At 39.9% G+C, this 16,112-nt stretch overlaps 1 protein-coding gene and 1 long non-coding RNA gene across 3 annotated transcripts in view; one reads left to right on the top strand and one right to left on the bottom strand.

Annotated features, from left to right (window-relative positions):
- Positions 1-7,231, top strand: part of POLE2 (DNA polymerase epsilon 2, accessory subunit) — a 37,200-nt gene extending 29,969 nt beyond the window's left edge. For both annotated transcript variants that reach the window (XM_032244527.1, XM_032244528.1), the window contains 3 exons: positions 772-948; positions 3,446-3,513; positions 7,111-7,231. In XM_032244527.1, coding sequence (XP_032100418.1) covers positions 772-948; positions 3,446-3,513; positions 7,111-7,129 — 264 coding nt within the window. In that variant the 3' untranslated portion in view covers positions 7,130-7,231. The remainder of the gene's footprint in view (positions 1-771; positions 949-3,445; positions 3,514-7,110) is intronic.
- A 2,896-nt stretch (positions 7,232-10,127) lies between these two features.
- On the bottom strand, positions 10,128-16,051 carry LOC116527543. The gene is made up of 2 exons (XR_004258604.1): positions 15,503-16,051; positions 10,128-11,123 (listed from the first exon to the last, which is right to left on the bottom strand). It is a non-coding gene; the product is annotated as an uncharacterized LOC116527543 (long non-coding RNA).
- Between the last annotated feature and the right edge of the window lie 61 nt (positions 16,052-16,112).

Below are 16,112 nucleotides of genomic sequence, written 5' to 3'. Positions count from 1 at the left end.
GCCCTTGGGTTAAGACATTTATTTATGGTTCAAAATAGTTTGAACATACTTTTGTCAGTAATTTTTGTTAGTGAAGTCAGTGTTTCTCAGTTTTCTATTGAAGTGTACACCCTAAAGGACAGAGAAAAGCTGAGAATAAGCAGGGAATTTCTTTCAAGCTTTGCGTTAAAAGCTTTGCCTTTTAAACTCTTAAATTATACTTTAAAATATATGTATATTTAATATACATAGCTTTAATAAACTGTTCTTATTTATCCCACTGGTTATAGTATGGGATTATTTTATATAGTATGTCCATATCAGAAGAATGTGCAGTATTTATCTTGCAGCTTTGAGGTTCCCTGACATACAGTTGTTAATCCCAGGTTACATATACCCCCATTAAAGAAGTATGGAAATAGATCTTACAGAGCATTTTTATTACTCATTTTATAATATTTAAAGTTTTTGGACCAGGAGCAGTGGCTTATGCCTGTAATCCCAGCACTTCAGGAGGCTTGCCTGTGGCCAGGAGTTCGAGACCAGCCTGGGCAGCATAATGATGTATATGCTATTAAATGAAAACTCATAATTTTTTTTTTTTCCTAAAATGCAGTTCATTTCATTTTTAAAGTAGTGTTTCCCAAAGCTCTGTGAGACAACGTTTTCTTAATTGTTTCTCAAATTTTCTGGTTCCTTTTGGTAATTAGTATTTGATTTCAAATTATTTGTTTAGCTATTTTCACTTTTGCAAATGAACTAAAGTTTGCTTTGTTTTGTGTTCTTTTGTAGTTTGTAAAGACTATCTTATCACAAGGACACCTGACTCCCCTACCTCTTTATGTCTGCCCAGTGTATTGGGCATATGACTATGCTTTGAGAGTGTATCCCCTGCCTGATCTCCTTGTCATTGCAGACAAATACGATCCTTTCACTCTGACCAATACTGAATGCCTCTGCATAAACCCTGTAAGAATGTAGTTAATCTTATATACTCATTATTTGTCAAGATTAAAGTACATTTTTAATTTAAAATATATATTTAATAAAATTGTTGAAGTAAAAATATACTATTAATGAAACACACTGAATTAATTTGGTATACACAGAAAGTTTTTAAACTTTCAGTATAGTATGTGACTATAAAGTAATGTGACTTTTTTTTAAAAAAACAAGCATATCAACAAGCATACCAAAACATAAATCCAAAAGAGTATTTTCTCCTCTTCAAACTAACTCATCTTTGGGCTCCTTTCTGGGAACTGCTGCAGAGCCTGCATATTGTTGGTACTCGTCCTTGGAGAATGATTTTGATTTTAAATTGTACAGGTTCCAAAAATCTCAGCCTCATTAATGCAGAAGCCTCATTGGTACACATTTTATTACTTAGTTTTTATGTAGAACCTTGAAATTACTTCAGAATCTTGAGGTTGCTTCAGAATTTCTACAGAAATATGATTGACTTTCTGAACTTGGAGAATAAATACTGCACAAAAAATGATATAAACACAGTTATGTCAAACAAAATATTATCTCCACTAGCGATATCTAATATGCATACTTCCTTGATTCTTGTGAATTTTAGACTTTAATAATTTTTTGTTTTCATCTGAATCATTTCTAGAAACATCGTGCCTTACTTTTGGCATGATGCTGGGCCTGTAATCCCAGCACTTGGGAGGCTGAAGCAGGCAGATGGCTTGAGTCCAGGAGTTCAAGACCAGCCTAGTCAACATGAGAAGGCCCTGTCTCTACTTATTTTGCTTTCCTCAAATACACAGTTTGTCCAGCTTCCCCTACTACAGGGCTTATCAACCTTGGCTCTTTCGACATTTTGGACCAAGTAATTTTTGGTTGTGGGGTCCTGTGTATTGTAAGCTATTTTAGCAGTATCCCTCGCCTCTATCCACTAAATGCCAGTAGTATCCCCTAGATGTAGTAATCAGAAGTGTCTCCAGACACTGGCCAAATGTCCCCCGAGGGACAAAGTAGCCCTGGTTAAGAACCTCTGCTTTAAGGATGAGCACAGTTAACTGATTTGGTTTTATTGCTTAGAAATTTATGACTTGATTTTTATTCACATGGAAATAGTCTTTCATGGTGATGATATTTCCTTAAACTTTAGGCATTCTCTACTGTTTTTTTTTTTGAGATGGAGTCTCACTCTGTTGCCCAGGCTGGAGTGCAGTGGTGTGATCTCGGCTCACTGTAACCTCCACCTCCTGGGTTCAAGCGATTCTTCTGCCTCAGCCTCCTGAGTAGCTGGGACTACAGGTATGTGCCACCACACCCAGCTAATTTTTGCATTTTTAGTAGAGACGGGGTTTCACCATATCGGCCAGGCTTATCTCAAACTCCTGACCTTGTGATCCACCCGCCTCGGCCTCCCAAAGTGCTGGGATTACAGACGTGAGCCACTGCGCCCGGCCTAACTTTGGGCTTTCTCATAGTTAATGCTCTATTTGAATACACCTTATTTCTGAATTTTCTACCTTTTCATTCCTGTGAGTAAACCGCCACCTCCTACACCATCATTATGTCCTTTTTACCTTATTTATACCTTTTGGGCAAGCTCAAAACTAGCTTTCGACATTACCTCATCCTTTCTTGATACATATTCACACTAACGAATGCCTGCTATAGGTTAGGCATTTGCTTTGGTGCTTGAGGGCACAAAGACTGAAAAGACAGTTGCTCAGCAACTTGAGAATTTCATAATAGACAAACAATTGTATGTGTCATTATTGCTCAGTCGCTTTATAGGCACATAGGAAGGGAATCAAACCCAGATTTGCATTGGAGGGAGGGACAGAAAAGACTTCTTGAACTTGCTGATTGTCTCACATGCATATAGCATTACACAGTCTGTTCATTTCTTATACTAAAAGTAGAGCTCCTCCTAAGCATTTCCAACCTCATCTGTTAGCATAAGACGGTGGAGCCAACTCAAAAGTTTATTGCTTCAGGTGGGGATATTTTATAGTAACAACTCTGTACAAAGATCATGTAAAAATCTGTTGTGTTACTTTATAGTCACATCTTGTCATTTTAAATCATGACCAAGGAATTTAATCTTAAAAACAGGGATTATTTTATAAAACATGAGTATTCGGCTGGGCACCGTGGCTCATGCCTGTAATCCCAGCAGTCTGAGAGGCTGAGGTGGGCAGATCACCTGTGCCCTGGAGTTCAATACCAGCCTGGGCAATACAGTGAAACTCCGTCTTCACAAAAAATGCAAAAATTAGCTGGGTGTGGTGGCCCGTGCCTATGGTCCCAGCTATTTGGGAAGTTGAGGTGGGAAGATCACTTGAATCCAGTAAATGGAGGTTGCAGTGAGATTGCCCCACTGCACTCCAGCCTGGGCAATGAGAGTGAGACCCTGTCTCAATATATATAATGTTTAAAAAATTATTTTTTAAAAAAAGTTCAAGCATTCACTTATAGGCATTTTTCTCCCCCAAAGGGCTCTTTTCCAAGAAGTGGATTTTCATTCAAAGTTTTTTATCCTTCCAACAAGACCGTAGAAGACAGGTAAGTGTGTGCACAGACATAGCAAGAAAGATCTTTCTCTAGGTGTTAAATTACTGAAAATGGGAATGTCCTATCAGTGTGTTGAGGTTTTTGAAAATGTCTACAGTGGCCCATAAGAAATGTTCTTGGCTGAGCTTAATGTGGTTATGCTGTGTGACATAGAATTGTGCATACATGATGATACATTTGTGTTGAAATAGATCAATAACTGTTTTCTGGGGGAAATCTCAGGCCAGCGGTGGATGTGGGCCAGTTCTCTTACAGGCTGAGTCCTGATGATGGTCTCATTTTTCTGAGAGATCAGCCCTGCCCTCCATATGGTTGCTTCTTAGGTAATTTCCCTTAAATTGACAGTGAGGGAGCTGTGTGTGAGTTTGGTGATGGTATAGGGTTGGAGTTACAGACAGGTCGTGGGAAAAAAGAAAGTCATCACCTGCTGGGTAGTGGTTTTCACAGGGTGATCTCTATAGACCACCCACATCAGAATCCTCTAGAGTCCCTGTTAAAAATGTTAAGTTTCAGGATTTTACACCAGACTCAGCAAATGATTTTCTAATTGTAAAGAACAGGCATTTCAAATATTATTTCCCTTGAATTCAGGCATCCTAACATGTAATTTCTCAGATAACTATATTTTGAAAAAGCTCCCACTTCTGGTTAAGAACAAGTGACCAAATCAAGTAACTCACTTTGAAGTTCTCGTCAGACAATATAATCTTGAACACACAGCCCAACTGTCTTTTTCTTTTTGGTAATAAACGTATTTATTTAAATAAAAATAACAACAATTTCAAAACAATGCTTAAAAATATAAAATTGAAAAGGAGGCTGGGTATGGTGGCTCACGCCTATAATCCTAGCACATTGGGAGGCCAAGGCAGGCAGATCACCTGAGGTCAGGAGTTCGAGACCAGCCTGGCCAACACAGTAAAACCCATCTCTACTAAAAATACAAAAAATTAGCTGGGCATGGTGACAGGTGCCTGTAGCAGGCTGAGGCAGGAGAATCGCTTGAACCCGAGAGGTAGAGGTTGCAGTGAGCCGAGATCAGGTCACTCCAGCCCGGGCAGCAGCGAGACTCCCATCTCAAAAAAAAAAAAAAAAAAAAAAAAAAAAAGAAAAGGAAAAATACTTCTGCTTCCTAAATCCTGAAACCATGATTAAGTTTCTTAGATATATTTCTTTCAGAAAATTTTTATGCATATATTCTTGCTGCTCAATACTCATGGAAGATTTAAGTCCATTTATTCTGTGCTATATTCTAAATTTTATTCTTGGATTTGCTTATTTTACATACAGTTGATTCTTGCTGTATTCCATGCCCAGCTTAGTTCTTGGAATATAGGCAGATACTCTCGTAAAGGTCATAGATATTCTAGCCCCTAGTTTTATGAAAGCTAAAACTTCATAATGTGTGTTTGCTTTTACCTAACCCAGACTAAATTATAAAGAAACTGATTTGGAATGCCTTTAGGTAAGGGACACACGCTCTTCTCCAGCCCCACTTCTCGTCTATGCTCGATATCCTGAGGGCACTTGATTTTGTGACTCCAAGATTAAGTCAACCTTGAGAGTTGTGGGCCTGGATCATATGTCTTGTCCACTGTTAGAATGACTTTTACCAAAGTAAGATTTGGCATAAAACTTGCAGACATAAAATAGTCTGCAGCCATTTGCGATGGCTCATACCTGTAATCCAGCACTTTGGGAGGCCAAGGTGGGCAGATGGCTTAAGTCAGGAGTTTAAGACCAGCCTGGGCCTAGATGGCAAGGCCCTCTCTCTACAAAAAATTACAAAAAATTAGCTGGGCATGGTGGCCCACACCTGTAGTCACAGTTATTGGGGAGACTGAGGTGGGAAGATTGCTTGAACTTGGGAGTCCAAGGTTGCAGTAAGCTGTGATTGGTCCGCATTGCACTCTAGCCTGGGTGACAGCAAGACCCTGTCTCATGGTACTTGTAGTTGATGCTCCCTGTCAAACTGAAATAGTTGGTTCCTTTATCTGCTGTGGTCTCAGATGCTGAAAGCATTGACATAATTTCCAAACTATGATTTTTAGATTGATAACTGGGGAATCTTTTCAATGCTAGATCAAACAAATTGATGCTTATGTTTTGGGAAAACAAAAGTTTCAAGATAAATTGAAATAATCTGGTGTTCTTGCCACTTAGTTTGTCCCAAGAAGCCTTCTGTTAGAATATTTGTGAAATTATATTGTGGAATTAATCACAGAAATGTAGTCAAAGTTGATGAAATTAATCCTATTTTAACATGACTTTAAATAGTTTTATTTAAAAACACAATGATTAGTGATGTAGTAGAGGAAATACACATTCTCACATGTAGTTGGTCAGAATGAAAAAATGGCAAAAACCTTTATGGAGGGCAATTTGACAAGATTTATTAATGCCTACACCAACAATTCCATTTTATGAATTTATCCTACAGGTATACTTAAGCTTATGCATACAAGTAGGTACATCATGTAGAAGTAGGCACAACTGACTTTTTATTGCAGTTTTTTTTTTTTTGAGACAGAGTCTTGCTCTGTCGCCCAGGCTGGAGTGCAGTGCCACAATCTTGGCTCATTACAGCCTCCATCTCCTGGGTTCAAGCGATTCTCCTGCCTCAGCATCCCAAGTAGCTGTGATCACAGGTGCACTCCACCACACCTGGCTAATTTTTGTATTTTTAGTAGAGACAGGGTTTTACCATGTTGGCCAGGCTGGTCTCGAACTCCTGACCTCAGGTGATTCACCAGCCTCTGCCTCCCAAAATGCCGGGATTACAGATGTGAGCCACTGTGTCCAGCCTTTTTATTGCAGTTTTCATATCAAGAAATTTAAAAAAATTTATAAATCAAAATGTTTGTACTTATTCCGAACTTTCTGATTTACTTAAATTTCAAAGCTTTAAAGAATTAAATATGGATAAATGTATTTACTACTAATGGAAAAAAGGTGTAAAAAGTATGCATAATATCCTATCACTTATGTATGTTTTTAAAGTATAAGCCCACATATACATGTGCTTATATATGATTAGACTATCTTTTATTTAATTAGACTACCTTTATAAGGACATAAATTGTCGGCCAGGTCTGGTGGCTCATGCCTGTAATCTTAGCACTTTTTGGGAGGCCAAGTCAGGTGGATTACCTGAGGTCAGGAGTTCGAGACCAGCCTCTCCAACATGGTGAAACCTCATCTCTCCTAAAAACACAAATGTTAGCTGGGCATAGTGGTATGTGCCTATAATCCCAGCAACTCATGAGGCTGAGGCAGGAGAATTGCCTGAACCCAGGAGGCCGAGGTTGCAGTGTGCTGAGACTGTGCCATTGTACTCCAGCCTGAGTGACTGAGTGAGACTCTGTCTCAAAAAAAAAAAAAAGGACATCTACTTGTTTTTTGGGGAGCAAAAACGAGGTGTGAAGATGACTTATTTTTTACAGTGTCCTTTTGAATTTTAAACATTGTGTATGTATTGACCTATTTTTTAAAATCAGTTAACTACACCTATTTTTAAAAATTAACTACAAATAGTAGTAAGTGTACAACTTAGGTTTCCAAAGATTTAATTTTTTTTTGTATTTTCAGCAAACTTCAAGGCTTCTGAGATTCTTAAAGACCATCTGAAGAAAGAAAATTCATCAGTTTTCTGTTTAATTCTGTATGTTTTGTGATTCTGATATTACAATAAAATTATGGTAAACTTTAGGATGTTCTGCTTACATTTTTATTTTGTGAAATTTTGATACTGACAAATATGATGGTATACCTTAGAAAGTTTTCCAGGAAAAATATTTTCTGCAGTCTCTTAAGAAAAATATGTGGATATGGGCTGGGTGTGGTGGCTCATGCCTGTAATCCCAGCACTTTTGGGAGGCTGAGGTGGGTGGATCACCTGAGGTCAGGAGTTCGAGACCAGCCTGGCCAACATGGTGAAACCCCATCTCTACTAAAAACAAATAAAATACAAAAATTGGCTAGATGTGGTGGCAGGCACCTGTAATCCCAGCTACTTGGGAAGCTGAGGCAGGGAGAATCACTTAAACCTAGGAGGCGGAGGTTGCAGTGACCCAAGATTGCGCCACTGCACTCCAGCCTGGGGGACAGAGTAAGACTCCATCAAAAAAAAAAAAAAAAAAAGAATTTAACTCGATCAAGGCAGTTGCAGGTGGGCACAGAAAAAAAAAAAAAAGAGGAGGGGGAGGAGGAAAAATATGTGAGTATGTATAAACTCTTCTTTCTTTTCCCTTTTTTTTTTTGAGAGTCTTGCTCTGTTGCCTAGGCTGGAGTGCAGTTGTGAGACCTCAGCTCAATGCAACTTCCACCTTCTGGGTTCAAGTGATTCTCCTGCCTCAGCCTCCCCAGTAGCTAAGATTACAGGCATATGCCACCACACCCAGCTAATTTTTGTATTTTTAGTAGAGACAGGGTTTTACCATGTTGGCCAGGCTGGCTGGTCTCCAACTCCTGACCTTGTGATCTGCCTGCCTTGGCCTCCTGAAGTGCTGGGATTACAGGTGTAAGCCACTGTGCCTGGCCTGAAGATATGCTCTGTACATTTGCACTTAAAATCAAAAGTTTACTTCTATACTAATCATACCCTGTGTTCATTGTAAGAAAAACCACACATATATAAAAATTTCTTAATCATTGTTTTAGTTTAACTTAGGGTTTTTTTTTTTTAATTTAATCACCATAAGGGCCCTAATAGTATATTCCGCAATTTTCAAATTGCTTTTTAAGTCACAGAATTTACTCTTTTTTAAATATATATATATGTATTTTATTGCACTTTAGGTTCTGGGTACATGTGCAGAACATGGATTGTTGCAGTTACATACATGTCAATGTGGCTTGCTGCCTCCATCCCCCCGTCACCAATATCTGGCATTTCTCCCCATGTTATCCCTCCCCAACCTCCCTGCTCCCCACTGTCCCACCCCAATTCCCCCCATCAACAGACCTTAGTGTGTGATGCTCCCCTCCCTGTGTCTATGTGTTCTCATTGTTCAACACCCACCTATGAGTGAGAACATGTGGTGTTTGATTTTCTGTTCTTGTGACAGTTTGCTGAGAATGATGGTTTCCAGATTCATCCATGTCCCTACAAAGGACACAAACTCATCATTTTTTATGGCTGCATAGTATTTCATGGTGTATATGTGCCACATTTTCCTTGTCCAGTCTGTCATCGATGGGCATTTAGGTTGGTTCCAGGTCTTTGCTATTGTAAACAGTGCTGCAATGAACATGCGTGTGCATGTGTCTTTATAACAGAACAATTTATAATCGTTTGGATATATACCCAGTAATGGGATTGCTGGGTCAAATGGAATTTCTATTTCTAGGTCCTTGAGGAATTGCTACACTGTCTTCCATAATGGCTGAACTAATTTACACTCCCATCAACAGTGTAAAAGTGTTCCTATTTCTCCACATCCTCTCCAGCATCTGTTGTCTCTCGATTTTTTAATGATCGCCATTCTAACTGGCATGAGATGGTATCTCACTGTAGTTTTGATTTGCATTTCTCTAAGGACCACTGATGATGAGCATTTTTCATATGTTTGTAAGCCTCATAAATGCCTTCTTTTGAAAAGTGTTCATATCCTTTGCCCACGTTTGAATGGGTTTGTTTTTTTCTTGTAAATCTGTTGTAGTTCTTTGTAGATTCTGGATATTAGCCCTTTGTCAGATGGGTAGATTGCAAAAATTTTTTCCCATTCAAGTCACAGAATTTATTCTAATGATAGTGAAAACCTTTGCTTCATGATATCAGTATGATATTCATTACATGATTATCTTTTGGCACTGGAAATTTAAAAACATAGTTCCCATTGTTTTTACATTTAGATGACAATGTTTATTTTGAATCAGTGTGTGTCTTAGTCTATTTTATGCTGCTATAACAGAATACCAGACAGACTGGGTAACATGCAATGAACAGAAATTTACTGCTTCATCGTTCTAGAGGTTGGTCAGTCCAGGTTTGAGGGGACAGCATCTAGCAAGGGCCTTTTTACTATACATTCCATAGCAGAAGGGCAAAGAGTGAGAGAGAGAGAAAAGTGAACCAAACTTACCCTTTTATAAGGAAACTACTCCCAAGATAATGAACCCACTCCTAGGATAAAGGCCTGAATCCCTCACTCCATCCTCACGGACTAAGCACCTCTTCTTGTTTCTAGGTCCTTTCTACCTCCCAACACTGTTGCATTGGGGATTAAGTTTTTATTACATGCTTTTTAAGAGACACATTCAAACCATAGCAGTATGTTATTTTGTACGTAATCACTCAACATCACCCCTTTACTTAGCATGTAGTTTATGGAATTGATGAAACAGGAGCCCAGAAATGAATTTGCATGATAGAAAGTTGTTAGACAGAGGTGCAAAGAATGTTTCAAACATAAGTAATTAAAAATTATAGGCTGGTGCAGTGGTTGACACCTGTAATCCCAACACTTTGGGAGGCTAAGGAAGGCAGTTTGGGACCAGCCTGGCCAACATGATGAAACCCTGTCTCTGCTAAAAATACAATAATTAGCCGGGCGTGATGGCACATGCCTGTAGTCTCAGCTACTTGGGAGGCTGAGATTAGAGAATTGCTTGAGCCCAGGAGGCGCAGGTTGCAGTGAGCCAAGATCAGGCCACTGTACTCCAGGCCTGGGTGACAGAGTCTCACTCTGTCTACCAAAACAAAAAAAAAAAAAAAAAAAAAAAAAAGAGCCTAGACTGGAAGACATTGCTTTCAAAGAGAATTAGCTTTTGAGAGAAAAGGCACTAATAACAAAATATAAAAATGACACAGTGAAGGAGACATACGTCAAGGAAATTTAATATGAATGCAGTGATAAGTGAATTTAGCAGCAAGGAGGACATGATGATCTGATATGTGGTTTAGGGATGGAAAACTGGGAGAATGTTAGAAGGAACCTAATGTTAGAAGAGGTTTAGTTTTAATTTCAAGAATAACCTGGTAAAATTCAAGTTTACAGATGAAATTAAGGCATAAATTTAAACAGTTTGGGCCTAGAAAGTGGAAGTAAAATAGACATGCAAGGCTGCTGGTCCAGTTATGAGACTCGGAGCTAAATATGAGTGATGATGGGCGGTTTATAAATGGAAATGGAAATCACGGTGTCCTCTCACTCACTGGATATATAATTGCTTTTATAATTAAAGCAGAGGTATTCTGAGATCTTTTCAAGAACATAGTGAAAATAGGGTGCATTAAGGGGTTAAACGAGATGAAGTGAAGTGGAGCAAGGCAGTTAACTCAGAGCAGTAAGTTGCCAAAAGCAGGCAATCAGAATAAGGTAAGTCAGGAGCTAGAACCAGGTGAGGATTAACATCATCCAGAGACAGAAAAGAAAGCCAAGGTCTGTAAGAAGGCATAGCAGAGGAGCCAGTGTGAAAGAGTGTCTGGACTTTGCTTTGGTAAAGAATAGAGACAGCGTGTTCTCAACTCAGTGTTTAATCAGGTGAAGCCTGGCCGATCTCACTGCGGCAATCTGTTTATCAGGCACCCTCATCAAGTGAAGGTGCACCTCAGAGCAGGAGCCAGATTGTTAACACACAAGGACAGTGGTAAGAGTTCTCTACAAGGAAAGCAAACTTGTGGTCTTTGTAGGGAACCCACAGAATGCCAGAGACTGCACAGACCAAATGAAGCATTTTTTAGCCACCTGCAGCCATGCAGGAAACCAGGCCTATGGGGCCATTTTAGAGAAATCTGGATTTTTTGGGACAATATCCTGACTTCGCAAGCACTAATTTAAACAGCAGTTTGCAACCCAAAAAAGTTGCAACCCAAGAAGACATGCTTACAGACTGGATTGTGCTCATGAACTGTTTTCTCTGCCTTATAGGCACAGGAATTTAATTTTGTGATCCATAAAATATCCCTATTAAGCAAAATCAGGTGAGCCGCAATCATTTACCACCATCTGTGAATAACCTCTTGTAGTGGGTAGCTCAGAGCAGGAAAGGTGAAATTAAAATGGGATATTTCATTCTGATCCTGTGCACATATATGCGTTTTCTCTGCAGCCAAGGCCTCTACCCACTCTAGTCAACCATTGAAGCTCCACTTTTATTGTTTTCCTTGGGCTTACACTTTGGGCTTCATTTTCAGATAGGTTTTCTGAATTAAAGAAGGGCTGGGGGGTTGTGGAAAGGTTTACAGGACCATTGCTCCAAACATGTATTAAATGTTTACTATGCTAGGCACTGTGCTAAGTGCTTATTCACTGTGAAATTTATTCTTCATTAGGTTCACTATTACCTTTAGTTATACATGAAGAAAACAGGCATAGGGAGGTTAAATAAGTTGCCCAAAGTTACACAGCTGGTAAGGGTTGCAGCAGAGTTGATGTTGGGTTATCTGACTGGAGCCCAGGGGCACTTGAGCAGCATGGTATCGTCTTACCTTCCTCTACTTCCTTACTGAACATGCTACTGGAGCTATATAAGATCATTTATCTAGAGTAGTGTTTCAAACTGAAGGTCAAACTGATCAGTGAGTTGAAATATTAATGAGTCTCAGCAGAATAGAACATTCCAGTGCATAAAGTTTTGTTTCATGAAGCTGTTACGTATTAGGATTTGGCATGTAATATCACAATGTTTCACTTACGTCTGTAGGTCTCAGCCATCTCTGGACCTCCACTTCCCAATAAAGAGAGCAAATGGCATCTAAAGAGAGCAAATGCAGGATTTGTGGATAAGACTGCATACAGGGGTTAATAACTGAGAATGGATCTAATACTTAGGAGCTTCTCCCTCCAAAAGTCATGTTTTTTTTTTTTTTAAGACGGAGTTTTGCTTTTGTCGCCCAGGCTGGAGTGTAATGGTGTGATCTAGGCTCACTGCAACCTCCACTTCCTGGGTTCAAGCGATTCTCCTGCCTCAGTCTCCTGAGTAGTTGGGATTACAGGCGCCTAGCCGCCATGCCTGGCTAATTTCTATATTTTTAGTAGAGACAGGTTTTCACCACGTTGGCCAGGCTGGTCTCAAACTCCTGACCTCAGGTGTTTTGGGAGGCCTCGGTCTCCCAAAGTGTTGGGATTACTGGCATGAGCCACTGTACCTGGCTCATTAATTTTTTTAAGGATAGGTTTCCTCAATGGATGAATTTTAAACAAGAGAACATTGTTTTGCGCAAGTGGGCTCCTCCACAACTCCACACTGTCTTTTCCCAAAGAGATTCTTCTGGGAAAGAGAACATTACATAGTAAGAAATTTGGCAAAACAGAAGGCAGGAACCCTCAGAGAATCTAATGAAAGCTATGGGCCCTATAGGCCTCTACTGAGAACCATGTCCCCCAAACCGAGTCTGACCCTACACATAATTTCAGAGGGTTCAGTAACTTTAAAGGCCATTAGCACTTCTAAACAACCAGTTGTAGTTTGTTTTCTTTTGAGAAGTATGGTGTGTTCATGTTGGAAATGCCTTTTTTAAGGTCAAACGTCCAGAATTTTGGTGTTACAAAGGTGAATGAAAGTAAGTTGACAACTAATCCTTGGTTATGCTCATTGACTTCAGGGTTAAAATAGAAAAGAGTGCAATTTTACACAGCCCTCAGGTGCTTTAAACCTTTTCTCATCTTTATGTCTCAAAGTTATTTTAGATGCAAAGCTTTAAGACCTAAGTGTAGGGTGTTCTAACCTTTTTACTAAACAAGTTCATAGAAAATTATAAAATATGGCTGGGCGTGGCAGCTCACACCTGTAATCCCAGCACTTTGGGAGACTGAGGTGGGTGGATCACCTGTGGTTCGGAGTTGGAGACCAGCCTGACTAATATGGTGAAACCCTGTCTCTTAAAATATATATATATAAAATATAAGCAAACACAGAAAAAAGTTTTAATGACCTGCAATTCTACTATCAGAAATATTGTTAATATTTTGGTAAATATGCTTCCAGATTTTTCCCTATGCATAAACTTTTTCCTACAAAAATATTTTGGGATCATACTATACATACTAAACTTGCTTTTTTCTTTACTATGTTAATTCATCTGCCTGCCCAATAATGTTCTAGGCATCAGAGTATCCAGTGGTAAACCAGAAAGGCAAGGTCCTAGATTTCATGATGTTTATTTACCTTTTCAAATGGGAGAGCCATACCCTAAAACAAGAAAATACCCAATATAAACCATGGTTTTAAAAAAAAAAACCCAGCCAGGAGTGGTGGCTCATGCCTGTAATCCCAGCACTTTGGGGAGGCTGAGGTGGGTGGATCACCTGAGGTCAGGAGTTTGAGACCAGCCTGACCAACATGGTGAAACCCTGTCTCTACTAAAAAATACAAAAATGAGCTGAGCATGGTGGTGGGCGCCTGTAATCCCAATTACTCGGGAGGCTGAAGCAGGAGAAAAGCTTGACCCCAGGAGATGGAGGTTGCAGTGAGTCGAGATCGTGCCATTGCAGTCCAGCCTGGGCAACAGAGACTCGGTCTCAAAAAAAAAAAAAAAAGAAAAATGCCAACTGCTTGACATCCTTGTTAATTACCCATATAAGTGCAATACGCACACAATAAACATCTGTTGAAAGGACTAATGTGAACATAGATGGCGTTTAAAACGATAGGCTCAGATAGACATCTTGGAAGAAATGTGATTAGGTAAGAGGACTGATGAACAAAGCCTTGGGTGACTCCCACATTTGCAGAACTGGCAGGAGCATAGAGGAGGAGGAAAATGGGAGAGCTTGGAGTTCCGCAAAATATGAAAAAAATGTGTTTTGAGCGGGCAGTCAACTGCTTTGAATGCTTCCAAGAGACCGTAAGATGAGGCAGTGGTTTGGGAAAGAAGAGACAGGAATTCTGATCTTGGTCATTTCAAGCTTGAGTGGCTTATGCATTAATGATTCAAATTGGCACCTCAAATGTACAGCTGGATATAGGAGTTCTTTTTTATTTTTTGTGAGAATTGCTCCATTCCAAGATATAGTAGTTTAAAACCTGAATGTGAGTGTAAACATATTTCTGAAGGAGAGTATAGATGTGAAGAGATTAGGTCCCAGTTTTGGGGCATTTGCACATTGAAGCTGAAAAGAAGTAGATAACTACAGAGCAAAACTATGAGAGTGACTGATGAGATAGAAATCTGGAAAGTGTCTTGTTACTGAGGTAATGCCAACATCAACTGTGTTAAATGTTGCTGAGAACAGAAAAATGATCACTGAATTGACCAATTACCAATTAATAAATAACGACTCCAGTAAATGAATATAATTCCCTAAGATCATTTTGAATGGTTGCACAAAATACTGTGGTGTCCTCTACCAAAACCTGCTCAATCAGTTTCATTGTTGAATTTGTAGATTCTTCTCAAATCTTTAGTATCATAAATGATGTTACCTTAAGAATGTTCTAAGAGTATTGTGTTAGCCATGATGGTCTTGATCTCCTGACTTCGTGATCCCCCCACCTCGGTCCCGGTGATTTTTAAACACCAGAAAATGAGAAGGCATATGGCAAATGAGAAAACAGTTGTAACCAGGGCCAGGCACAGTGACTCTCGCCTGTAATCCCAGAACTTTGGGAGACTGAGGTGGGCGGATCAACTGAGGTCAGGAGTGGGAGACCAGCCTGGCCAACGCGGTGAAACCCCATCTCTACTGAAAATACAAAAATTAGCCGGACATGGTGGCAGGTGACTATAATACCAGCTACTTGGGAGGATGAGGCAGGGAGAAATGCTTGAACCCAGGAGGCAGAGGTTGCAGTGAGCTGAGATTGCACCACTGCACTGCAGCCTGGGCAATAGAGCAAGACTCAGCCTCAAGAAAAAAAAAAATGTTTTGGAACTGGTGTGGAGGCTCAAGCCTGTAATCCTGTAATCTCACCACTCTGGGATGCCGAGGCGGGATGATCACATGAGTCCAGCAGTTGGAGACCAGCATAGGTAACATAATAAGACCCCCATCTCTACAAAAACTTAAAAAAATTAGCCAGGCATGGTGGCACATACCTGTAGTCCCAGTTACTTGGGAGGCTGAGGCAGGAGGACTGCTGGAGCCCAGGAGGTTGAAGCTGCACTCCAGCCTGGGCAAGAGTGAGAACCTGTCTCAAAAATACATACATACATATGTAAATAATTAAATGGTATTGATACAATTGCAAAACTGCTCTCTAGAATGATCTTACTAAAGTCTGTTTCCACCCTAAGGAAATACAGTAGTTGTAAGAATCTTCGCTATTTTGGTAGTTTACATGTGGTATATTTGCATTTTATTATAGATGAAGTTAAAGTTTTATAAGTCCATGGGCCACTGGTAATTATTTATGAATAGCCTGCCCATATGTCTTGCCCCAAATGAGTTTTTACTGGGTAAATGTTATAATAGAATCGCCAGAAAATGCAAAGGAGGAAGACTGAGACTGAAATGTTGGCCGGGCGCCGCAGCTCACACCTGTAATCCCAGCATTTTGGGAGCCCGAGGCGGGCGAATCACATGAGGTCAGGAGTTCAAGCCCGCCTGGCCAACATGGTGGAACCCTGTTTCTACTAAAAATACAAAAATTAGCCGAGTGTGGTGGCGGGTGCCTGTAATCCCAGCTACTCGGCAGGCTGAGGCAGG

This window comes from Sapajus apella, unplaced genomic scaffold, assembly GCF_009761245.1.
Source record: "Sapajus apella isolate SASKATOON/1434 unplaced genomic scaffold, GSC_monkey_1.0 scaffold55, whole genome shotgun sequence".
Classification (NCBI taxonomy): Eukaryota; Metazoa; Chordata; class Mammalia; order Primates; family Cebidae; genus Sapajus; species Sapajus apella.
Note: the sequence above shows the minus strand (reverse complement) of the source record. Positions and strands in the feature narration are given on the sequence as shown.